The sequence below is a fragment of the Pongo abelii genome, chromosome 13 (assembly GCF_028885655.2).
Source record: "Pongo abelii isolate AG06213 chromosome 13, NHGRI_mPonAbe1-v2.0_pri, whole genome shotgun sequence".
Lineage (NCBI taxonomy): Eukaryota > Metazoa > Chordata > Mammalia > Primates > Hominidae > Pongo > Pongo abelii.
Genome location: NC_071998.2, coordinates 102,841,713 through 102,868,426, shown reverse-complemented (window position 1 = coordinate 102,868,426; position 26,714 = coordinate 102,841,713). Strand labels below are relative to the sequence as shown.

The following is a 26,714-nucleotide window of genomic DNA, read 5'->3' as shown; positions in this document are numbered from 1 at the left end:
AAAAAATAATAAATAAAAATAAAATAAATAAAGTTGCATATGCATATAGTTTAGAGAGTCAAATAGTTTGTTAAAGTTTACAATAAAAAGCAGCAATCTGACTTATCATTTTAAAATGGTGGCACAGAAGCAAGCTGGCTTCACTACTCATACAGGAAACCAAAAACAAATATACAGTGCTAAGATTTTCGCTAGCAACGACTCACATCTCAAATATGAGGATGAGACAGATCCTAGGGACACAGAGAAGTGAAAAAACTTCAAGCAGATGGTAGGAGAATCCAACTTCCACATCCATGATGCCCCACCCTGCCCATTCTGCCTGACAACAACCAGATGGAAAATCTTCCCCCAACTAATGGTTTCTATGCTGGAAAAAGTTAGAGTGGAATAGTCAACTAGCTTTCCCTCCATCTTGGATTCCCTGGCAGGAGACTTCTTTCTTTAACCTGTGGAAAGCATCATGACTGCCTGAAAGGAGAGAAAAAGAGGAGAGAAGGGATTACCTTCCCCAGCCCTGGAAACTCTGATCTGTAACTCAGGCAAAGGAGCCAAATCACAGTAGCTAATTTGTGCCACAGGTCCCTTGGGCACGAACCTCTAGCCAGACTTCTGTCACTGTTGGGATAATCATTTTCAGACTCTCCCATTTGGGGCAGACAGTGCCCTGATCATTTGCTAGAGGCAAGGCAAACCTGGGCTTAAGATATCACCTATAGCCAAGAAAAAGGCAATAGTAGTGAAGATTTGCTAAGAAAATATATCCGATAAAAACTAAGACAAGTTGAATAGAGGAAGCTGGAATAAATAACCAATCCTTCAATGCAAAGAAATAGACATATACCCAGAAGAAACAACACTGAACAGGGAAATGTGACCTCTGCAAAAGGACAAAGGAAAAATCCAGTGACTGACCCTAACAAGAGAGTCATTTGTGAGCTCTCTGACCAAAAATTCAAAAGAGCAGTTTCAAGGAAATTCAGTGATCTCTAAAATAATACAGAAAAGCAATTCAGAAATTTGTTGGAGAAATTTAACAAAGAGAATTTGTTAAATTTTTAAAGTTATCTTTAAAAACTCAAACAAATTTTGGAACTGAGAAATACATTTGCTGAGCTGAACAACTAATTAGAGGCTCTCAACATCCAAATGGAACAACCAGAGGGAAGAATCAGTGAGCTCAAAGACCAGCTATTTGAAAATACAGTCAGAGGAGAAAAAAGAAAAAAGAAAGAAAAAGAACAAAGACTGCCTACAAGATATAGAAAATTACCTCAAAAACCAAATCTAAGAATTCTTGATGTTCAAAAGGGAGCTGAGAAAAGGCAGAGGGTAGAAAGAAATAATACAAAATTTTCCAAAGCTTGAGAAAGATATAAATCTCCAGTACGGGAAGGTCTGATAATACCCAAGAGATTCAACCCAAATAAGACTACCCCAAGGTATGTAATAACCAAACTCTCAAAGGTCAAGGACAAAGAGAAGATCTCAAAAGCAGCAAGAGAAAAGAAGTAAATAACATATAAAGGACCTCCAATTATTCTGGTAACAGACTTGCCAATGAAAAACCATATAGACAGGAGGGAGTGGAACAACATATTCAAAGTGCTTAAAGAAAAAAAAAGCCATCTAAGAACATTGTATCCAGCAAAATTACACTTTGAATATGAAGGAGAAATAGTCTTTCCCAAACAACTAAAGTTCAGAGAATTTACCCCCATCAGACCCATCATCTTACAGTAAATGCTAAAGGGGGTTCTTCAATCTGAAAGGAAAAAAAAACAACATTAACATACAAAAAGAAAACTTTTCTTTATTTACCTGCTGGTAAAATTAAGTACGTGAATACTTAATTTTAAGAATTCTCTAGAATACTGAGAATACTGTTACAATAATTGTGGTGTGTAAGCACTCATAACTAGTATGAAGCCCAATCAAAAACAATAGCTATAGCAACCTGTTACAAGACGTAATATAAAAATATGTAAATTGAGACAACTAAGTCAAAATGTGGCATTTTGTGTGTACGTGTGTTTGTCTTTGTTTCTATTCCTTTCTTTGTAATCCAAAATATTATCTCTTTAAAATAACTTTTTATATCTATACAATGTTTTTTGTAACCCTCCTGGTAACCACAGCCCAAAAACCTACAATATATTCACTAAAAATAAAAAACAACAAATTAAAACGTACTACCAGAGAAAATAACCACAAAAGAAGACAGTAGGAAAGAAAGAAAGGAGTCTTAAGACTATCAGAAAATAGGCAACAAAATGGTAGTAGTAAGTCTTTACTTAATAGTAACACTGAATGTAAATGGTCTCAATTTTCAAATAAAAGGCTTAGAATGGCTGAAGGAATTAAAAACGCAAGACCAAACTATATGCTGCCTTCAAGAAACTCTCTTCACTTATAAAGACACACAGACTGAAAGAGAAGCAGTAAAAAATGATATTCCATGCAACTGGAAACCAAAAATAGCAGGAGTAGCTATACTTGTATAAAATAGACTACAAATCTAAGATTGTAAAAAGAGACAAAGATGATCATGAAAGGAGTCAATTAAGCAAGAGGATATAACAATTATAAATATCTATGCACAGAACTCCTAAGTATATAATGCAAACATTAATATATCTAAAAGGGTAGACTGCAATATAATAATAGTCGTGGACTTTAACACCCCACTCTCAGTAATGGACAGATCATCCAGAAGAAAATCAACAAGGAGCATAAACTACACACTAGAATAGTCCTAACTAACATTTACAGAACATTTCACCCATATGATAGCTAACTTCATACTGTGTATTTTGTGCTGCAGAATACATGTTCTTTTCATCAGCACATGGAATATTCTTCAGAATAGACCATATCTTAGGCCACAAAATATATCTGAAAAAATTTTAAAAATAGAAATCATATCAAGTAGCTTTTCTGACCACAATGAAATAAAACTAGAAATCAGTAACAAGAGGAACTTTGGAAAATGCACAAACACATGGAAATTATACAACATGGTCTTAAATGGCCAATGAAAAAGTTAAGAAGGAACTTTTAAAATTTCTTGAAACAAATAAATGAAAATGGAAATAAAACATACCAAAATCTATGGGGTATGGCAAGAGCCCAATACCAAGAGGGAAGTTTATAGCAATAAATGCCTATATCAAAAAAGTAGAAAGACTTCAAATAAAATAACTTAATGTTGCACCTCAAGGCACTAGAAAAGAAAGAACAAGAACAAACCTCAAATTGGTAGAAGGAAAGAAACAATAAAGATCAGAGCAGAAATACATGAAACTGAGACTAAAAAAACCAAAAAACAAAAAAACAGAAGATCAACAAAATGAAAAGTTGGTTTCTTGAAAAGATAAAACCTTTCGCTAGATTAAGTAGGAAGAGCACAAACCCGAATAAATAAAATCAGAAATGAAAAAGGAGACATAATAACTGAGACCTCAGAAATACAAAGAATCATTAGCAAGTATTATGAACAACTATATGCCAACAAATTGGAAAACTTAGAAGAAATGGATACATTCCTGGACACATACAACCTATCAAGATTGAATCACAGGCATGGTGGCTTATGCCTGTGCCCTAGCACTCTGAGAGGCTGAGGTGGGTGGATCACTTGAGGTCAGGAGTTCAAAACCAGCCTGGGCAACATGGTGAAACCTCATCTCTACAAAAAATATTAGCCAATTGTGGTGGCATGTGCTTGTAGTCCCAGCTACCTGAGAGACTGAGGTGGGAGGATTGATTGAGCCTGGGAGGTTAATGCTGCAGTGAGCTGTGATCATGCCACTGCACTTCAGCCTGGGTGACAGAGTGAGACCCTATGTCAAAAAAAGGAAAAAAAGTTTGAACTATGAAGAAATAGAAAACCACAACAAACCAATGATGAGTAATAAGACTGAAGCTACAGTAAAAAGCCTCTCATCAAAGAAAAGCCCAGGACTTGATGACTTCACTGCTGAATTCTACCAAACATTTAAAATAGTAATCCTACTTAAATGCTTCAAAACAATTGAAGAGGAGAGAGTATTTCCAAACACATTCTACAAGGCTAGCATTACCCTGATACCAAAACCAGACAAGGACACAACAACAAAAAAGAAAACTACAGACCAATATCAACAATGAACATAGATACAAAAATCGTCAACAAAATACTAGTAAACTGAATTCAACAACACATTAAAAAGATCATTCACCATGATAAAGTGGGATTCATCCTAGGGATGCAAGGATGGTTCAACATATACAAATCATTAAATGTGACACATCACATTCAAAGAATCAAGAATAAAAACCATATGATTATTTCAATAGGTGCTGAAAAAAGCATTTGATAAAATTCAACGTCTCTTTATGATAAAAACCATCCTCAAAATAGGTATAGAAGGAATATACCTCAAAACAGTAAAGGCCATATATGATAGTTAACTTCATACTGAATGGGAAAAAATTGAAGGTCTTTCTTCTAAGGACTGAAATAAGACAACGATGTCCATTTTCACCACTTTTATTCAACATAAAACGTGAAGTCCTGGCCAGAGCAATTGAGCAAGAGAAAGAAATAAAGGGCATTCAAATTGGAAAGGAAGAAATCAAATTAGCCTTGTTTGTAGATGACATGATGTTATAGCTAGAAAAAACAAAGATTTATGCCATTTACCCATGTAACAAATGTTACCCCTTGAACCTAAAATAATAGTACCCCTTGAACCTAAAATAATAGTTGGAAAGAAAAATTTTAAAAACCCAAAGACTCCACCAAAACATTGAGTTGATAAATGAATTCAGTAAAGTTGCAGAACACAAAATCAACATATGGCTGGGCGCGGTGGCTCACGCCTGTAATCCCAGCACTATGGGAAGCCAAGGTGGGTGGATCACCTGAGGTCAGGGGTTTGAGACCAGCCTGACATGGTGAAACCCTATCTCTACTAAAAATACAAAAAATAGCTGAGTGTGGCTTTGTGCACCTGTAATCCCAGCTACTCAGGAGGCTGGAGGAGAATCGCTTGAACCCTGGAGGCAGAGGTTGTAGTGAGTCAAGATTGCACCACTGCACTCCAGCCTGGGTGACAGAGTAAGACTCCATCTCAAAAAAAAAAAAAAAAAAATTTAACATACAAAAATCAGTAGCATTTATATACACCAACAGTGAACAACCTGAAAAAGAAATCAGGAAATCATTTACAATAGCTACAAAAAATATAAAATACCTAGGAATCATTCTAACCAAAGAAGTGAAATATCTATACAAGAAAAACTATAAAACTCTGATGAAAGAAATTGAGGAGAACACACAAAAAAGGAAAGATATAATATTTCATACTCATGAATTGAAAGAATATTACTAAATTAATATTGCCAAAATAACAATACTATCCAAAGCAATTTACAGATTCAATGCAATCCCTATCAAAATACCAAAGAAGTGAAAGACCTGTAGAAGAAAAACTATAAAACTCTGATGAAAGAAATTGAGGAGGACACACAAAAAAGGAAAGATAAATATTTCATACTCATGGATTGAAAGAATTAATATTTCTAAAATAACAATATCCAAAGCAATTTACAGATTCAATGCAATCCCTATCAAAATACCAATGACATTCTCCACAGAAATAGAAAAATAAAACCCTAAAATTTAAATGGAATCACAAAAGACCCCAAATAGCCAAAGCAATCCTGAGCAAAAAGAAGAAAGCTGGAAGCATCACAATGCCTGATTTCAAAATATACTCCAAAGCCATATTAACCAAAACAGCATGGTACTGGCATAAAAACAGACATATAAACCAACGTAACAGAATAGAGAACCCCACTATAAATCCACTCATTTACAGCTAACTCATCTTTGACAAAGGCACCAAGAACATACAATGAGGAGAAGATAGTCTTCAATAAATGGTGCTGGGAAAACTAGATGGCTGTATGCAGAAGAATGAAACTAGATCCCTATCTCTCACCATGCATAAAAATCAAATAAAAATGGATTAAAGACTTAAATCTAAAACCTGAAACTGTGAAACTACTAGAAGAAAACATTGGGGATATGCTCCAGGACATTGGTCTGAGCTAAGATTTTTTGTATAGGATCTCAAAAGCAGAGGCCACCAAAGCAAAAATAAATGAACAGGTTTACATCAAGCTAAAAAGCTTCTGCACAACAAAAGAAACAATCATAAAGTGAAGAGACAACCCACAGAATGGGAGAAAATATTTGCAAACTATCCATCTGACAACAGATTAATAACCATAATATACAAGGAGCTCAAACAACTGAATAGCAAAAAAAAATCCAATTAAAAATGGGCAAAAGATATGAACAGACACTTCTCAAAAGAAGAAATGGCCAACAGATATATGAAAAAATGCTCAACATCACTGATCATCAGAGAAATGAAAATCAAAACCACAATGAGCGGGCCAGGCGTGGTGGCTCATGTCTGTAATCCCAGCACTTTGGAAGGCCAAGCTGGACAGATCACCTGAAGTCAGGCATTTGAGACCAACCCGGCCAACATGGCAAAACCTTGTCTCTACTAAAAATACAAAAATTAGCCAGGCATGGTGGCAGCCACCTATAATCCCAGCTACTCTGGAGGCTGAGGCAGGAGAATTGCTTGAACCCAGGAGGCAGAGGTTGCAGTGAGCCAAGATTGCACCACTGCACTCCAGCCTGGGCAACAGGAGCGAAACTCCATTTCAAAAAAAAAAAACAAAAAACAAAAAAACACAATGAAATTTCACCCAAGTTAAAATGGCTTGTATCAAAAAGGTAATAACAGATGCCAGCAAGGATGTGGAGAAATGGGAACTCTTTTTTTTTTCTTTTTTTTTAAATTATTATTATATTTTAAGTTTTAGGGTACATGTGCACAATGTGCAGGTTAGTTACATATGTATACATGTGCCATGCTGGTGTGCTGCACCCATTAACTCGTCATTTAGCATTAGGTATATCTCCTAATGCTATCCCTCCCTCTTCCCCCCACCCCACAACAGTCCCCAGAGTGTGATGTTCCCCTTCCTGTGTCCATGTGTTCTCATTGTTCAATTCCCATCTATGAGTGAGAACATGCAGTGTTTGGTTTTTTGTCCTTGTGATAGTTTACTGAGAATGATGATTTCCAATTTCATCCATGTCCCTACAAAGGACATGAACTCATCATTTTTTATGACTGCATAGTATTCCATGGTGTATATATGCCACATTTTCTTAATCCAGTCTATCATTGTTGGACATTTGGGTTGGTTCCAAGTCTTTCCTATTGTGAATAGTGCCGCAATAAACATGACGTGTGCATGTGTCTTTATAGCAGCATGATTTATAGTCCTTTGGGTATATACCCAGTAATGGGATGGCTGGGTCAAATGGTATTTCTAGTTCTAGATCCCTGAGGAATTGCCACACTGACTTCCACAATGGTTGAACTAGTTTACAGTCCCACCAACAGTGTAAAAGTGTTCCTAGAAATGGGAACTCTTGTACACCATTTGTGGAAGGGTAAATTAGAACAGCCACTATGGAGAACAGTATGGAGACTTCTCAGCAAAACTAAAAATAGAACTACTATATGATCCAGCAATTCTACTTCTGGAAAAGAAAGGAAATTATATCAAAAAGACATCTGCACTCCCATGTTTATTGCAGCTCTATTCACAATAGCCAGATATGTAATCAACCTAAGTGCCCAGTAGTGGATGAATAAACAAAATGTGGTATATCTACACAATGGAATATTATTCAGCCACACAAAAGAATGAAATTCTGTCATTTGCAGCAACATGGATGGAACTGGAGGCCTTTATGTTAAGTGAAATAAGCCAAGCACAGAAAGACAAATATTGTATGTTCTCACTCATGTGGGAGCTAAAAAAGTGGATCTCATGAAGTTAGAGAGTAGAATGGTGATTACCAGAGGCAGGGAAGGGTAGCAGGAAAGGGGGATGAGGGAGAAAAAAGAACATAATGTATTTATTACCACTGAACTGTACACTTAAAAATAGTAAAGATGGGCTAGGCACGGTGACTCATGCCTGTAATGCCAGCACTTTGGGAGGCCAAGACAGGCAGATCATGAGACCAGCCTGGCCAACATGGTGAAACCCTGCCTCTAAGCCGGGTGTGGTGGCACGCACTTGTAATCCCAGCTACTTGGGAGGCTGAGGCAGGAGAATTGCTTGAACCTGGGAGGCGGAGGTTACAGTGAGCCGAGATCGCGCCACTGCACTCTAGCCTGTGAGACTCTGTCTAGAGTGAGACTCTGTCTCAAAAAAAAGTAAAGATGGTAAATTTTAATAGGCATATTTTACCTCAAAATATAAAAATACAAAAAGAAAGATGGAAAGAACTTGGGTCCCTGAAAATATTGCCAAGCTTGTTTCGTTTTTGTTTTGTTTTGTTTTTGAGTCGGAGTGTTGCCCTGTCGCCCAGGCTGGAGTGCAATGGCACAATCTCTGCTCACTGCAACCTCTGCCTCCTGGGTTCAAGTGATTCTTGTGCCTCAGCCTCCCGAGTAGCTGGAATTACAGGCACATGCCACCACACCCATTGTATTTTTAGTAGAGACAGGGTTTCCCCATGTTGGCCAAGCTGGTCTTGAGCTCCTGGGCTCAAGTGATCCTTTCACCTTGGCCTCCCAAAGCACTGGGATTACAGGCGTGCGCCACTGTTCCCAGCCAAAACCCAGAGTTTTGAATTAATCTTTGGTATAATTCTGTGTTATCTTCAGCCAAAGGTAATATTTGTATGCTTTTCAGTGTGTTTTTTACTTAGATTTTATAAACCCTTTTCTGTGTCATTTTATATTTTCCACACCATCAATTAAAATGGTTGTATAACACTTTTTTTTTTTTTTTTTTTTTGAGACGGAGTCTTGTTCTGTTGCCCAGGCTGGAGTACAATGGCATGATCTCGGCTCACAGCAACCTCTGCCTCCCGGGTTCAAGAGATTCTCCCGCCTCAGCCTCCCAAGTAGCTAGGATTATAGGCATGCACCACCACGTCCAGCTAATTTTTATATTTTTAGTAGAGACAGAGTTTCGCCATTTTGGCCTGGCTGGTCTCGAACTGCTGACCTTAGGTGATCTGCCCATCTTGGCCTCCTGAAGTGCTGGGATTACAGGCGTGAGCCACCGCGCATGGCCAACACTTTTCTTAAAAGCAGTAATTTTCTGACTTCATCAACCACCCCTTATTTTTTCACTCTCTAGAGGCAACCACTTTTAACTCTTTGAAACAGTTTTAAAAGAAACTATATTCCTTTTGTCATTTGTTTATCTGTATGACATGCTTATACTGCTATTTCCTGAAGTTTTTAGTTTTAGACCTTATATATTGACCTCTCACCATGAAAATAAAGATGTTGCTGTCCTCACTCTTTTATACCCTCACTACCACCTCCCCCCACACTTCCTGTGGTCTACTCTCCCAATGTAGTTATAACTTTGGTTAGATCAGTATTCTGTATTTACAGAATTATGAGTGCATAAATACTCTTTGTAGCTGAAAATAGTATTGTGTTATTCAATAATTTCTTTATTGTACAATAGTCCCCCCTTATCCACAGGGGATACATTGCAAAATACCCAGTGTCTGCATGAAATGACTGATAGTACTAAACCCTATACAGTATATACAATGTCTTGTCTTATACATACATACCAATGATAAATTTTAATTTGTAAATTAAGCACAGTAAGAGATTAACAGCAATAAATAGCTAACAATAAAATTGGAGAATTAAGTAAAACAAAGGTTATTTGAACACAAGAGCTGCAATACAGGGACAATCGTTCTGATAACTGAGACAGCTACTAAGTGACAAATGAATAGGTGGCATATCAGTGTGGAAACAGTGGACAAAAGGATCATTCACATTTCAGTGGGACTGAGCAGGATAGCACTAGGTTTCATCATGCCACTCACAACACCGTGCAATTTAAGGCATAAATTGTCTATTTCTGGAATTTTCCATTCAATATAGTATTTTTGGACTGCAGTTGACTGTGGGTAACTGAAACCTCAGATAAGAGGAGATTACTGTACTCTGTGAAGTTAATGCTTGTTTTCTGTTTTTTTGTTTTGTTTTGTTTTCTATGTATTTAGTACATAGAACTTGATCCTGAAACTCTCCCCTGTTTGTCTAAATCTCCTCTTAATACACTGAAGCATCAAGTGTACCAATAGTTTTATCTTTGGGGATTTTAGTTCTAGAACAAGTCATTATCACCATCATCCCTGAGGATTCTGTTCACTTCTTTCTTGTATTGGGCCTCCTGTTTCTTCAACCTTGTAGCTGCCAGTTTAGTCAGTTTTTTCGTTCCTTTTAGTAGAGTACTTCCACTCATAGCCTCCTGAGAAAAGGAATGTAGGTAGTAAATTTTTTTTAATCTTCCATATCCAAAAAGTCTTAATTCTATCCTCACATTTAATTGACAGTTTGACTAATTATAGATTCCAGATTATATTTTTTTCTCAGAATTTCAAAGGCATTGTTCCATTCGATTCTAGCTTCCAGTATTGCTGTTGAGAAGTCCAATGCCATTCTGATTCCTAAATATTTTTTATAAGATCTTTTCATCCTGAAAATTTTAATGATATTTTTCTTCCAGTGTTGTGAAATTTCACAATGGCGTGTGCCTTGTGGGTCTATTGTTATATATTAGGCTGGATACATGGTGTATCCTTCCATGTAGATACTTACGCACTTCAGTTTTAAGATATTTTCTGGAATTATTTCTTTGATGATAATTTTCTCTTGTTCTCTCTTCCTGAATCTCCTATTGTTCATTTACTGAGGTCTTTAATGTATTTCAAAAAAGTTTAAAATTTTTCTTCATAAAGATTTTGTATATCATTTATTTTTTATGTATTTTTTATTTTCTTCAGAAATAGGTTATGTATCTAAGATTTATCCATAAGTACTCTATTTTAGCTGCCATTACTATTTATATTTCTAAATTAAAGTTTGTTTATTGCTTGTATATAACAAAAGGCAGTTGATTTTTATAGTGTTATCATATTTATCTACCTCTTAAACTCTCATAGTAATTCCAATAACTAATTCTAATATATATAATCATATTGTCTGTGAATGATGGCTGTTTCTTCCTTTGCAATATTTAATCTTTTTTTTGTCTGACTATGCTGACTAAAACCTCTAGAACTTTGTTCAGTAGAAGCATGATGGTTGCTATCTTATTTCTGATGGTAAAGAAAATGCTTCTAACATTTCATGTGTATGTCATTTTCAATGGTGAAATATTAGAAGCATTTCCTTTAGTGGGTTAAGGAGGATTCCTTCTGTTCCTAGTTTGATAACAGCTTTTAATCATGAATGAGGATTGAATTTTATGTTTTTCTACATATGTTAAGATATCTACATCTTAAATATATAGAATGTCCCTTTACTAAAAACTCATAATTCCATAATTCAAAGATAAATTGTTTTACTATTGTGATGATACTATATATGCATGATATTATTTTTAAATATTAACACGATCTTGGGAATATTTTATTTTATGCTTGAGTTTTCTGCAAAAGCATGTCTTTTTCTTTTTCTTTCTTTCTTTTTTTTTTACATTGAGACTGTGTTTCTCAGGCTGGAGTATAGTGGTGCAATCACAGCTCACTGCAGCCTTGAAACCCCCGGGCTCAAGTGATCCTCCTGTCTTAGCCTCCTAAGTAGCTGAGACCATAGTTGTGCCACCATGCCTGACTAATTTTTAATTTTTTTGTAGAGACGAGATCGCCCTATGTTGTCCAGGCTGGTCTCAAACTTCTAGGCTCAAGCAATCCTCCCACCTCAGCCTTCAAAGTGCTGGGATTACAGGTGTGAGCCACCGTGCTAGACAAAAGCATGGCTTTTAATGACTGCAGTTTTTAATCTTATGTACATTTCACACATTTCCAAATTTGAGACCACTAATGTTTTTAATTTCAAATATGTATATAAATATGTATTCTTATTTCCAATTATTTCCTTGGCATGAATTCCTAGAAATTGATCTATTTAGTATAAGTGCTTTTTTAGCTATATGTCCACTAGCATGGTATGAGAATGCCCTGTTTATGCCAGCATTATCATCATTGAATATATTACTGCTGATGTTGTGGTAATACATTTAAACCAATGTGATGGGCAAAAAAATTATATTTTTACTTACATCTTTAAAATTACTGGTGATCTCTGTTGTTGACAAGTTGGGCATAAAAAAGTAAATTAATAGAATTACTGGTCTTTATTGGCCATCTGCATCTTTTTTTTTGTGAAATGATTTTCTCTTTTGTTTATATTTTGACATATATTTTATCTTTATATGTAAAGGTATTAACTCCAAGTATATTTAACTTGAACCTAACCAATTCTGCCAATTGTTTTCTTTTATGGTTTCTTTCATTCCTTTTATACTTAGAAAATTCTTTCTTAATTAGATAAATACTTATTTGTATTTTCTTGAAGGTGCATGAGGTTTGTTTGTTTGTTTTTTGTTTTGAGATGGAGTCTTGCTCTGTGGCCCAGGCTGGAGTGCAGTGGTGTGATCTCAGCTCACTGCAACCTCCACCTCCCAGGTTCAAGTGATTCTCCTGCCTCAGCCTCCTGAGTAGTTGGGATTACAGGCCCCCACCACCAAGCCCGGCTAATTTTTGTATTTTTAGTAGAGAGGGGGTTTCGCCATGTAGGCCAGGCTGGTTTCGAACTTCTGACCTCCAGTGATCTGCCCACTTCAGCCTCCCAAAGTGCTGGGATTACAGGCATGAGCCACCAGGCCCAGCTGAAGGTGCCTAGTTTTATTTTAGATTTTGATGTATGTTTAAAAGTAGGAATAAAAAATCTTTTTCCAAGTGTTTTTGATAATTGCCCCAATATCATTTATGAAATAGTCCTTTCTTTCCCACTGATTAGAAATGCCACTCACATTATATATTAAATCCTTAACCACATTAGAATTCATTTCTGGATTTTCTATTATGATCTTTTTTGCCTATTATTGTGTCAGTGTCATATAATTTTAACTATTTAATGTATAATTATAATATATATTAATAATCTCCTATTTTATTACTTTTTTCTACTCTCATAACTATATTCTTCCAGATTTACTTTGTAATCACTTTTCCAAGTTCTAAAACAGACCTCTTGAAATGGTAATGGGATCCTTTAAAATTTTACCATAGTTAGTCTTTCTAGCTAGGAAAATGTTTTTTATCTTGCCTTTTTTTCAAATTTTAAAAAAAATGATCTTCAATAAAGTTCTATCATTTCCTGCATATACTTTCTGAATATTTTTATGTTCAGTCCTTGATAGTTCACAAATTGGTGTTTTTATGTTTTTTCCATTAATTTTTATGACCAAGTTTTTACATATTAAAAAAAACATTAATTGTATAATTTTTATCAGATGACTTAGTGAACTCTTTTGTTTTCATTTCATTATCTTGAATTTTCTAGGGAGACAAAAGTGTCCTTTGTAAAGAATAAACCTCTCTTTCATATTAGTAGACCTTTTTCTGCTTCTTTTCATAGTTAACTAGCCAAAATTTTGTTTCCTGGTGACAATTTAATATTCCTCTACAATAGAAGAAAACAGTCACCTTATATCTGTGTAGTACATATATTAGCTGTAGTAAAATAAGAACTCCAGGGCATGCTGTATAACGCAAAGAAAGGAAGGAAGTGGCACTCTTGCTATAAACAATCTTGGTAGAATTACAAAGAATATTAGTTGTGGTGTGATGCTGCCCTCAAGTGGTTTCATCAGAAAAGGGTGGATGGAAAACAAGACCATATAACTGACTTCAGATGTCAGCCATTTAGTTCCAGAAATATCCAGAATGAGGCTGTAGATAGGGAAGATGGCTGGAGGATCTGTTTAGAAGCAGAAGGTGGATATAGGATATAAACTAATGCTGTTTGGGTTTTTACTATTAATGTGATTTCATTAATACTTACAGAATGGATTATACCAGTAAACCATATTTAACTGTCTCAGATAAGCCCTCCTTAGACATGGAATTGATTGACTAACTTCCTTTGGTCTGTCATGGGAAGCTTTTGGCCGTGAGATTGTCGGGAACTTAAGTTCAGATAAATATCTCTTAGGAGGCTAGTTCATACCACAAGTTCTCTTAAGGCATATCAAGTTAGCACCAAGCAAAGGGATGTTCCCTTGCTGCCTGCATACTAATTAGGTAGTTGACCATGGGAGACATTACTACCTGAAAACTCCATACTATTCTTTTCTCATACCATTCAGCATCACTTAACCGAAAAGTCAATACCCAGGACAAGAAATCATTGCTCTCCCTTCAGGATGGCTTTCTTTTTTGGGAGCTTGGCTTTTTAGTAGTTCTTCATCTGAGCTTATATTTTTCTCTTTCTACTCAAAAACTTTTTGAAGAATTGGGGGCAAGTTTATGTTCCTTCCTGTGACTTAGAAACTGTTAAATCTGTTAGACAGCTAGCCAAGATTCTAAAGAAACCCAGACAAGGCAGGGTGGAGACCGAGAGGAGAAATTTATTCCAGAAATTAACTGTTAGCAGTAGTGTTTCTTAATACATAAGCTATATCATACTCCTCAAGTAGATTTTTTGCTTAAAACTTTCACTGTAAATAATTTTATAGCAACCATGTGAATAACTTAAGAATAATAGAATCACTCTCATTTGTAGGCACTGTAGACCATCTCCATTCCCTACGTGTCAGAGACTCTGGGGGATGAATTGGAGATATTAAGAGGTAAAATGATGCAGAGAAGACTAAGGTCAGCAGAAGTCAAATACTTCTATTTCTTTAAAATTTTGCTTAGGCTACTCCTGGCTATTTTGAAGTGTAAGTCCATAAGATATTTTCCTCCATTGATTAATCTTTATTGATAAAGTATTAGCCATTACAGCTCTTTTGGGATATTTGGCTATTCCTCGGTGTCCTAGATAATACTAAAATTTATTGTACTTTTGCCTTTGTTCCAGAACTATGCTACATGCTCTATATGCACAGTACAATGAAGAGCTAAAGAGTTTAAAATGTGATTGAAAAACCCAACTGTATCGAATGGCTGATTACATTAACTATCTAGATCCCTTTGGATAACTTTTAGTTTTCTTCTTATTCCTGTATATTTCTTATTTCTTTTCAGATTTATTTATTGATGATAAAGGAATACTTTTTGTAAGTAATAGAAAACACCTACCAACTTTGCCTACTCTCTTGAGTAGACTAAAACTGTTTTTGGTAAAGGATCCTCTTTTAGATTTCAAAGGACAGATCTACACAGAAGCTAATTTTTCCAGGTACTTACTTAATTGACCAATGCTGTAAATATTTTTAAGAGGTGAAAATGTTTTTGTATGATCACAAGCTTAGATGTTATCAACAATGTTTTCTTTTTGTTTTGTTTTGAGATGGAGTCTTGCTCTGTCGCCCAGGCTGGAGTACAATGGCGCAATCTCAGCTCACTGCAACCTCCGCCTCCCGGGCACATGCGATTCTCCTGCTTCAGCCTTGCTGAGACTACAGGCATGCGCCACTGTGCCCAGCTAATTTTTGTATTTTTAGTAGAGATGTGGTTTCACCATGTTGGCCAGACTGGTCTTGAACTCCTGACCTCAGGTGATCCACCCGCCTCGGCCTCCCAAAGTGCTGGGATTACAGGCGTGAGCCACTGCATCCGGCCAATAACTTTCATCATCGTTTTACCTCAACTTTAATTTTAATGATTATGTGTTTTGGTTGGCTACATTTAGTGTGTGACTTGCTTTTAGTAAACACTAATTAATGTATTTTTTTTAAGGGAATGTTTCTCTCTTCAAGAAACTTTGGAAGCTTTTGTGAAGGAAGATTTTTGTATGGATAAAGCGAACTTTTGTCAAGAGAAACTAGAAGATACAATATGTTTAAATGAGGTTGTAATACTGGCTTTCAATAATATTTTAGTAAAAGTAGTGAGGCACATTTTTGTAAAATTTTTGTAATATGCATTGTCTACAATTGTCAGATTAAAAAGATTTTATAATGGAATGAACATGTATCAATTAAGAAGTCAAATTTACTTCTAAATAGTGCCTCTCAGCCTTGGCTGTATGTTGGAATTACCTGAATAGTTAAAAAAAATGTTGAAGCCTCAGTTCTACACAGATATATTCTGATAAATTGGTCTGGTGTGCAGGCGAGTCATAGGGAATTTTAAAATCTCTTCCAATAATTGTAATCAACATACCTGGTATAGGAAATTAAGTAGTCATGTCTAGTTTAAAAATTGACACCTGAACTAGCAATATTGATTTGTGAGTTATACACAAAAAATAGTACTTGAGCTAATGAGAATATTGCAAGAGTAAGAATATAGATGGTCCAAGACTGAATTTTAGTTTTCTGCCAGTGTTTAACAAGGATGATAGCATCTTTTGCATATTAAAGGCCAAACTTCTCAAAGATGCATTTAGTTTCAATAGCACACAAAATGGTTATAATATCAGTATGTAAAGAATTCTAGCTGTTGAGGGTGCAATAACTTTTTGCAGTTGGACAAGCTCAGAAATCTAGGCCCATATTGATTAGATGGGTTCACAAAGCTACTTTAAAAAAACATTTTTTGGCCGGGCGCAGTGGCTCACGCCTGTGATCCCAGCACTTTGGGAGGCCGAGGTAGGCAGATCACGAGGTCAGGAGATCGAGACCATCCTGGCTAACATGGTGAAACTCTGTCTCTACTAAAAATACAAAAAATTAGCCAGGCATAGTGGTGGGCGCCTGTAGTCCCAGCTACTCGGGAGGCCGAGGCAGGAGAATGGCGTGAACCCGGGAGGCGGAGCTTGCAGTGAGCCAAGATTGCACCACTGCACTCCAGCCTGGGCGACAGAGCGAGACTCCATCTCAAAAACAAAAAACAAAAAACATTTTTTTAGGACAACTTAAAATGTTTTATATTTGGGGATTTTAATGGACTTAAAGCACTTAAGGGGTTTCCTTACAATAAAAATTTTAACATGATGGTAAAAATGTTAATTCGCCAATAGGCCCCATTCCTCCAGTGCCTCTTGCCTCCCAGGTTAACCCTGAGAGTTGTGGACTTAGTCTCTCTTGTTGAGGAGTCAAGTTCTGTTGGAATGAAAGAGAAACATACTCCATGGATCACAGTAAATATCTATTCCATTCCATGACCTCATTTCACTTCTCACCATTTATTATCTCTCATCTACTGCAGTGATCGTTTTTAATTTAAAATGTTTACAATTTGGTATTAGCCAAAAAGAAGCTATTTCTGCATCTAGGGATATTGTACACCACTAACGTAATGAGTGACCATAAAATACAATACTCAGAGAGAACATTGCTTATAATAGAACGTATTTTTAGCTGCTACATTTCTGTTTTTTTAAAGTATATATAGCTTTAACAATTTTGAATGTGGATTTAGTTTAAAATTTGGTACATCATTTAAGCAAATTTTGTCCACTTGTGATTTCAAAAATATTTATTTGGAAAGCCTCTCTAAAAACTTTTTTAAACTATGTTTTTTCAGCCGTCAAGTTTTCTTATTGAGTATGAATTCTTAATGCGTCCAAGCCTCAAACCAGAAATTGATATTCCATCACTCTCAGAACTGAAGGAGTTATTAAACCTAGTGCCAGAAATAATAAACTATGCAGATGAAAATGAAAAGCTTTTTGAAAAAGGTGAGAATTAATTGTAAAATGTATTACTTGTAAAAACCACGTAAGAATGTTTGTTACATAGGTTCTTTTTTATTAAAATTTTTCTGAACCTCCAGATTTTGTAAAAATGTTCTGCAAGTTACCTGTTGAAATCTCAGTATTATTTTTGATGAGATTATTTTCTCATTGTCATTTTCTTGTTGTTGTTGTTGTTGTCAAGACAGAATTTCGCTCTTGTTGCCCAGGCTGGAGTGCAATGGCAAGATCTCGGTTCACCACAACCTCCGCCTTCCAGGTTCAAACGATTCTCCCGCCTCGGCCTCCCGAGTAGCTGGGATTACAGGCATGCACCACCACACCTGGCTAATTTTGTATTTTTAGTAGAGATGGGGTTTCTCCATGTTGATCAGGCTGGTCTTGAACTCCTGACCTCAGGTGATCTGCCCGCCTCGGCCTCCCAAAGTGCTGAGATTGTAGGCATGAGCCACCACACCCAGCCATCATTCTCTTTAAATGACTTTCAGGTTTGAAACTTCTCTGAAAATTAACCATTTCAAGATAATTATACAAATAAAACTAAAACACCTATGACTATACAAATTTTTAAAGAGTTTTCTTATAAACAATAAAAACATTATCAACTTCTATACTGACATTAGTTAACTATGGAGAGGCTCACAATAAAGAGCTCAGAGTATGGATTCGTGGAGTCAATGACTAGGAGAGTCATAACTTAGAACTTAGATGGTTTCATCGCATTTAGTCTTAGTAAATATTATTGAGTTATTTTTAATGACAGTATAAGCCCAAATATTTAACTGCCCTCTCATAAATTTCATTTAAAATGATCAAAGATATATAATATCATGGAGGAAAGGAAGGGAGATCTGTGATATCCATTGAGAACAGGGATGCTTGCCATAAACAGACCACAGACTTGAAGGAATCCTTATGGTTAAAACTAAATCAGGGAATTACTGTTCTGCCTACACATCAAAGCAAGGGAATGAAAAGCCAACCTGGGAAAGTAGATCAAATCCATACCAGAACTTGCAAATATAGTAGATCTCAAAATGCAGGGTGGGCCATAGGCTTATTGGCAGGACACAAATCTCAGCTCCGTAAATGCAAATGTAAAGGACAACAAATTACTTTACTGAGTGATTATACTGTTAAACTCCCAGCCTTCACTTGACTCGGCTGCTGTACTAAGTAAAACAGAGTCACCGCCACAGACGACTTCTAACAAGGAAAGTTATACACATTATTGAAAGGTCAGGGGGTAGGCAGTGTCCCAGGTACCTTTGGGTTGTGACAACAATAACAATAAAACTGCTTAGTACAGCAATAAAGTTGCCTGCTACAGGGATATCTCAAGCCATAACATCCTTCCTATTTCCCATGCTCAAAGTGTAAGTAAAACTGTATAGATTTGCCTACTCTGAACATTCAATAAAAATGGAATCATATAATATGTGATCTGTGACTTATTTCACTTAGCATAATATTTTCAAGTTTATTGGCATTATCCAATGTATCAGTACTTCATTCATTTTTATGGCTAAACAATATTCCATTGTATGGCTATAGCACATTTTGTCTATCTGTACATCTGTTGATAGATATTTGGGCTGTCCTTTTAACTTAAAAGTAATCCTGCTATGAACATTCATGTACAAGTTTTTGTCCACACATATGTTTTCATTTCTCTTGGATATATACCTAGGAGTGGAATTGCTATATCAAATGGTAACTCTATGTTTAACTTTTTGAGGAATTGCCAGACTGTTTTCCAAAGTAACTACACTATTTCATTCCCACCAACAATGTGTGAGGGTTCCAATTACCTACATCCTCTCCAAAACTTGTTATTATATAACTTTTTTATCGCCATCCTACTAGGTGTGAAGTGATATCTCATTGTGGTTTTGATTTGCATTTTCCAGATGGATAAGGATGTCAAACATCTTTTCACATATTGTTGGCTATTTGTATATCTTCTTTGGAGAAATGTCTACTCAGATCCTTTGCCCATTTTAGTTGGGTTATTTTTCTTTTTCTTATTGAGTTGTAAGCTTGTGTCATTTGTTTTTGTTTCTCAATTCCTCCTTTTCTGCCTTCTTTGGGATTACTTGAATTTTTTAAGGAAGTGTTTTTGTGACAAAATTGTACATACTTCAGGTGTATAACATATTTTGATATACATATACATTGTGAAATATTTACCATAAAAAAGCTAATTAACTTATCATCATCTCATAGTTACTTTTTTGTATGTGATGAGACTACTTAAGATCTACTTTCTTAGTAAATTTAAAGTGTACAATGCATTATTATTAACTATAGTCACCATACTGTATGTTAGGTCTCTAGAACCTGTTCATCTTATAATAGAAAGTTTATACCCTTTAACCAACTTCTCCTCATTTCCCCTACACCCTAGCCCCTGGTAACCACTCTTCTATTCTCTGTTTCTATAAGTTCGGCTTTTTAGAATCCACATAGAAGTGGTAATATTAGGCAGATTTGTCATTACCTAATTTTCTGAGATTTTTTATCATGAAAGGGTATTGAATCTTGTCAGATGCCTTTTTTGCATCTATTGAGATGATCATATTGTTCTTGTCCCTCGTTCTATTAATATAGTGTATCACGTTTATTGATTTGCATATGTTGAACTATCCTTGCATCTCAGGGGAAAAAATCTCACTTGATCATGGTATATAGTCCTTGTAATATGCTGTCAAATACAATTTACTAGTATTTTGTTGAAGATTTTTAATTTTTTTAGAATTCTTGTTTTTTATTGAATAATCATGGTTTTAAAATTTTTTATCCTTTTGATATGGTATGTTACATTGAGTTTGGGATTTTCAATCAACCTTGCATTACTGCAATAAATCCCACTTTTTTACTAGATTATTAATTTTGTGTCAGTATTCATAAGAAATATTGGTCTGTAGTTTTATTTTCTTGTGATGTCTTTGGTTTTGGTATCAGAATAATATGGGCCTCATAGAATGACTTAAGCATCATTAACTTTACTTCTATTTTTAGGAGTAGCTAAATAATTGATGTTGATTTTTAAAAAATGTTTAGTGGAATTCATCATTGAAGGCAACTGAGCAAGCATATTGCTTTGTGAGTAGTTCTTGATTACCACAGAGTTATATTTTATGACAAAAATACAAAGATATATAGTTAAAAAAAACTAGGTAGATAAATTGTTCCACAGTCACTGAAGCTCTGTTCATGTTTTCTTTCTTTCTTTTTTTATTGTTGAGACAGGGTCTCACTATGTTGCTCAGGCTGGTCTTGAACTCCTGGGCTCAAGTGATCCTCCCACCTTGGCCTCTCAAAGTGCTAGGATTACAGGCATGAGCCACTACACCTGGCCTCTGTTCATTTTTATTCAATTTTTTTCTTATTGTTTTTCAGATTGTGTAATTTCTGTTGCTCTGTCTTCAATTTCACTGACTCTTATGTCACCTCTAATTTTCTGTTAAGCTCATCCAGTGAATTTTTTATTTCAGATATTGTTTTAAATTTGCATTTGTTCTTTTTTATAGTTTCTCTTTCACTGCTGAGAATTTCTATTTGCTCATTCATTACAACCATATTTTTCTTTACATCCTTTAGCATCGTGATTACTATGTTATGTTATTACTGCTTTGAAATCTTTGGATACTAATTTCAAAATCTGAGTCATCTCATGGTTAGTGTCCAGTAACATATTTTTTTGTAGGGAATGAGTCACATGTTCCTGTTTTTTCATTTTACTAACTGTATTTGGATTGTATCCTGACATTGCACCTGATACATTACAGAAACTGTAGTTTGCTATGTTCCTTTGAAGACAGTTGACTTTCTCTGTTTGTTTTAATAGGCTGTTAACTTGGCTGAACTCAAACTATAAACTTTGTCTCTACTATGGTGGGAAAGAGCTGAAATCTTTATATAGCCTTAGCTTATATGCTTTCAATCTGCCCCATACATGTGTAGTTCAGGGATCATCCAGAGATTTATTAAGCAGAGTTTATACATAGAGTTTGGGGCTCCTCCTCTGTTGCTCTCTCCTTTCCTGGATTTCTTCCTTTATCTTCCAGCTGCTGTGGTAACCCTGAACTCTAATTCACTTAGAACTGTCCTCTCATTCTTCAAGATAATAAGACCACAGATTTTTATCCAAGTTCTAGTTGACCCAGCTAGTATGAAATATGTCATCCCTTCAAGTGAAAAGCTGTAAAAGTGGGAAATTCACTCAGTATTAATTCCCTTCCCATTTCTGCATGCTTTAGACTGTAGTACCTTCAGATAGTCATTTTACATATTTTGTTGAGAGTTATAAATGCTATCTACAGGAAGATTTGTCCAATAGGAGCTATTGCTAGAAGTAAAACTCCATTCTGTTTTATATACTAGTTTTTAAATTTTCTTTTTATCTCCTAGGATTCTATTAATATCTCTGAACTGTAGATGAATATTCCTTCCCCTTCTCCTCACTTTATGTATTTTATAGATGGCTACTGTCATTCTATAGGATTTAGAGGGGAGAACTAATATATTTGTTTCCTGCTTTCTTAAAACAAAAGCCAGATAATTTTGAAAGAAATCAATTATAACCTCATTTGAAACATAGGCTAATGTAATAAAAGCTAAGATCTTAGAGATCTCTAAGATCCCCAAGGTCTCAGCTTTAATTAGATTAATCTGTTTGAAAGGGAGAAAGTTTTGGTGAAAAATATGCTAAATTTATTATTTTATAAATAGGAGAACTGAGACGTAGCCTTTTTTAATTGATGGAAAAAATAAAGATTGAAATACATATATTATAAAATTAATGATAATGCATTGATTTAAAATAAGATGTTCTCAGCCCAAAAGCTTCTTAAGCTGATAAGCAACTTCAGCAAAGTCTCAGGATACAAAATCAATGTGCAAAAATTGCTAGCATTCCTATACACCAACAGCAGGCAAGCAGTTTGTATGGAACCAAAAAACAGCCCAAATAGCCAAGACAATCCTAAGCAAAAAGAACAAAGCTGGAGGCATCATGCTACCCAACTTCAAACTATGCTACAAGGCTCCAGTAACCAAAACAGCATGTTACTGGTACAAGAACAGACACATAGACCAATGGAACAGAATAGAGAACTCAAATAAGACCGCACACCTACAACCATCTGATCTTCAACAAACCTGACAAAAACAAGCAATGGGGTAAGGACTCCCTATTTAATAAATGGTGCTGGGGGAGCTGGCAGAGCTACATGCAGAAAACTGAAACTGGACCCCTTTCTTACATCATATACAATAATTAACTCAAGATGGAGTAAAGACTTAAATGTAAAACCCAAAACTATAAAAATCCTAGAAAAAAAATCTAGTCAATACCATTCAGGACATAGGCATGGGCAGAGATTGCATGACAAAAATGCCAAAAGCAATTGCAATAAAAGCAAAGATTGACAAATGGGATCTAATTAAACTAAAGAGCTTCTGCACAGCAAAAGAAACTATCATCAGAGTGAAGAGACAGCCTACAAAATGGGAGAAAATTTTTGCAATCTATCCATTTGACAAAGGTCAAATGAGTCTACAAAGAACTTAAACAAATGTACAAGAAAAAAGCAAACAACCCCCAAAAGTGGGCAAAGGACATGAACAGACATTTCTCAAAAAAAGACATATGGCCAGGTGCAGAGGCTCACACCTGTAATCCCAGCACTTTGGGAGGCCGAGGTGGGCAGATCACTTGAGGTCAGGAGTTTGAGACCAGCCTGGCCAACATGGTGAAACCCCGTCTCTACTAAAAATACAAAAATTAGCCAGGCATGGTGGCAAGTGCCTGTAGTCCCAGTTACTGGGGAGGCTGAGGCAGGAGAATCATTTGAACTTGGGAGGTAGAGGTTGCAGTGAGCTGAGACCACGCCATTGCACTCCATCCAGCCTGGGTGACAGAGCAAGACTCTGTCTCAAAAAAAAAAAAAAAAAACGAAGAAAAAGAAGAACAATACATACATGCAGCCAACAAACATGGAAAAAAAGAAAAAAAAACCTCAACATCCCTGATCATTAGAGAAATGCAAATCAAAGCCACAATGAGATAACATCTCATGCCAGTCAGAATGGCTATTATTAAAAAGTAAAAAAACAATAGATGTTGGTAAGGTTGTGGAGAAAAAGGAATGCTTTTACACTGTTGGTGGGAGTGAAAATTAGTTCAACCATTGTGGAAGACAGTGTGGCGATTCCTCAAAGACTTAGAAGCAGAAATACCATTTGACCCAGCAATCCCATTACTGGGTATATATATACCCAAAGGAATATAAATTATCCTATTATAAAGATAGATGGGCGTGTATGTTCATTGCAGCACTATTCACAATAGCAAAGACATGGAACCAACCTGAATGCCCATCAATGATAGATTGGATAAAGAAAATGTGGTACATATACACCATGGAATACTATACAGCCATAAAAAGGAATGAGATTATGTCCTTTGCAGGTACATGGATGGAGTTGGAAGTCATTGTCCTCAGCAAACTAATGCAGGAACAGAAAGCCAAACACCGCATGTTCTCACTTATAAGTGGGAGCTGAACGATGAGAACACATGGACACATGGTGGAGGGAACAACACACACTAGGGCCTATCGGGGGGGATGTAGGGGGAGGAAGAGCATCAGGAAGAATAGCTAATGGATGCTGGGCTTAATACCTAGGTGATGAGATGATCTGTGCAGCAAACCACCATGGCACATGCTTACCTATGTAACAAACCTGCACATCCTGTACATGTACCCCTGAACTTAAAACCTGATAACATGTATAACTTCTGAACTAACAGAGAAAAAAATAAAAAAACTGAGCAATAGAATTAATTCTATGGAAATAAAGGAGAGCAAAGCAAGCAAAAGGCATTGGAAGCATAAAATAAGATTATAAAAGTATCACCTTTGTTTGAGTAAATATAAATTGGTTAAGCTTCTCTATTAAAAGAGAGATCGATTCTTAGATTAAATTTAAAAAGCAAATATAATGACCATATGTCTGATTCAAAGATCCTACCAACTGCAAGATGTATTATCAACTTAAGAATTTTTAGGGAAGAAAGAAACATTCTAAACGCACATACAGATTATAAGATGCATCATAATTTCAAAAAACAAAATACAAAATCTATGTCTTTCAATAAAGAACCACTGAGTATGTTGTTTTCAAGAGTTGAGCCTTAAGAAAAGAAAGAAAAAAAGCCAAAAGGTAAAAAATAAAGGGATAGTGAAAATGTGTCAGACAGCTGGGGAAGGAAGGCAGGAAGGAAGGCAGGAAAGGAGGGAGGGAGGGAGGGAAAATAAAAGGATAGGCAAAATGTGTCAGACATCTAGGGTGGAGAAGGAAGGAGGGAAGGGAGGGAAGAAAGAAAGCCAAAAGATAAAAAAGGGATAGGCAAAATGTGTCAGACAGCTGGAAACAAAGGAGGGAGGGAGAGAGGAAGGGAGGGAGGAAGGAAGGAAGGAAGGGGGGGAGGGGAGGGAGGGAACGAAGGAAGGAAAGAAGGAAGGAAAAAAGGAAGGAAGGAAGGCAAAAGATAAAAAAGGGATAGGTAAAATGTGTCAGGCAGCTGGAAAGGAAGGAGGAAGTGAGGAAAAAGGAAGAGAGGGAGGGAGGGAAGAAGGGAGATAAAAGAAAGAAAAAAGAAAGCCAAAGTGGCAGTATTAATATAGACAAGTAGAGTTCCAGCTAAGCAAGGCATAGAAAGTCGTCACATATTGATAGAGATGAAACCCTTCAAAGCGACCTCATTCTTTGAAGTTTGTGGCTTATGGATTGCCCACCCTATCTTACCTTCCAGTGATTATGTATATTTTGCCATTTTTATTTTCCTGGGGTAATTCTGATTGACAGTTGAAGGGTAACAAGGAGTGTGCATGGGGGAATAGTTATTTACCTAAGTTAGCATTTTCTTCAGAAGTATAAATCTCTACTTCTCTCTAAAAGGAAAAATTGACATGCAATAAAACAATATAGATACTTTAAAAGGAAAATGCCACTGAACAAGGTTACAGAAAATTAATTTACAAATTAATTGGCAAATGGTACATTTGCTGATAGCAGAGTTTCTTCCTTTTCAGATCTTACTAACAAGCATGGAATTGAGGATATCGGGGATATAAAATTCAGCTCCACACAGATTTTGACCATTCAAAGCCAGAGTGAACCAGAAGAGTGCAGTAAACCAGGTAGAAATTTTGATAAATCATTGAGCTTATTGGGGATTACCTATTTATGATGTAAAAGTACAGTACATTCACATATACAGTGTACTGTGAGTCAGTTTCCATGTTTAAAATTGGATTGTTATAATCCTGTCATTTTTTCTTATTTGCCCCTTTATATTTATTACTATTATTAACTCAGAATTCTACTGGCATCAAAACTGAATAATAGGCCTAGTGCAGTGGTTCATTCCTGTAATCCCAGCACTTTGGGAGGCTGAGGTGGACGGATCACTTAAGGTCAAGAGTTCAAGACCAGCCTGGTCAATATGACGAAACACTATCTCTACTAAAATTACAAAAATTAACCAGGCAGGCATGGTGACACATGGCTGTAATCCCAGATACTCAGGAGGCTGAGGCATGAGAATGGCTTGAACTGGTGAGATGGAGGTTGTAGTGAGCAGAGATTACACCACTGCACTCCAGCCTGGGCAACAGCTAGACTCTGTCTCAAAACAAACAAAAAAAAAACTGAATAACATATAGATGGCAGTTACAAAGATTGTAGAAGAGGAATGGAGGAAATAGGATTAATATTAAAAATAGAAACCTTAAAATATTATAGCTCACTAAATAAAATTTCATATTTTATCTCAATATTAGCAATCTTGCTGACCACTGTCACATTTTTTTAAAATTTGGATTTTTAATCTCCCAAAGCAATGTTATCATTCTCTATGTCATCATTATTGTTAATATTATTATTCTACCAAATTTTGAATCTTAGAATCGTCTTTTGTTC

The 26,714-nt window shown here is 35.9% G+C and overlaps 1 protein-coding gene across 2 annotated transcripts in view; it reads left to right on the top strand.

Annotated features, from left to right (window-relative positions):
- SHOC1 (shortage in chiasmata 1) overlaps positions 1–26,714 on the top strand; it is a 113,168-nt gene that overhangs the window by 21,636 nt on the left and 64,818 nt on the right. Inside the window, exons 1-6 of one of the 2 annotated variants that reach the window (XM_054520444.2) lie at positions 13,862–13,915; positions 14,703–14,862; positions 15,170–15,323; positions 15,824–15,935; positions 17,555–17,708; positions 25,826–25,933. In XM_054520444.2, coding sequence (XP_054376419.1) covers positions 14,775–14,862; positions 15,170–15,323; positions 15,824–15,935; positions 17,555–17,708; positions 25,826–25,933 — 616 coding nt within the window. In that variant the 5' untranslated portion in view covers positions 13,862–13,915; positions 14,703–14,774. Of the gene's footprint in view, positions 1–13,861; positions 13,916–14,702; positions 14,863–15,169; positions 15,324–15,823; positions 15,936–17,554; positions 17,709–25,825; positions 25,934–26,714 lie in introns of those variants that run through there. The other variant, XM_054520443.2, reaches the window with a different exon arrangement.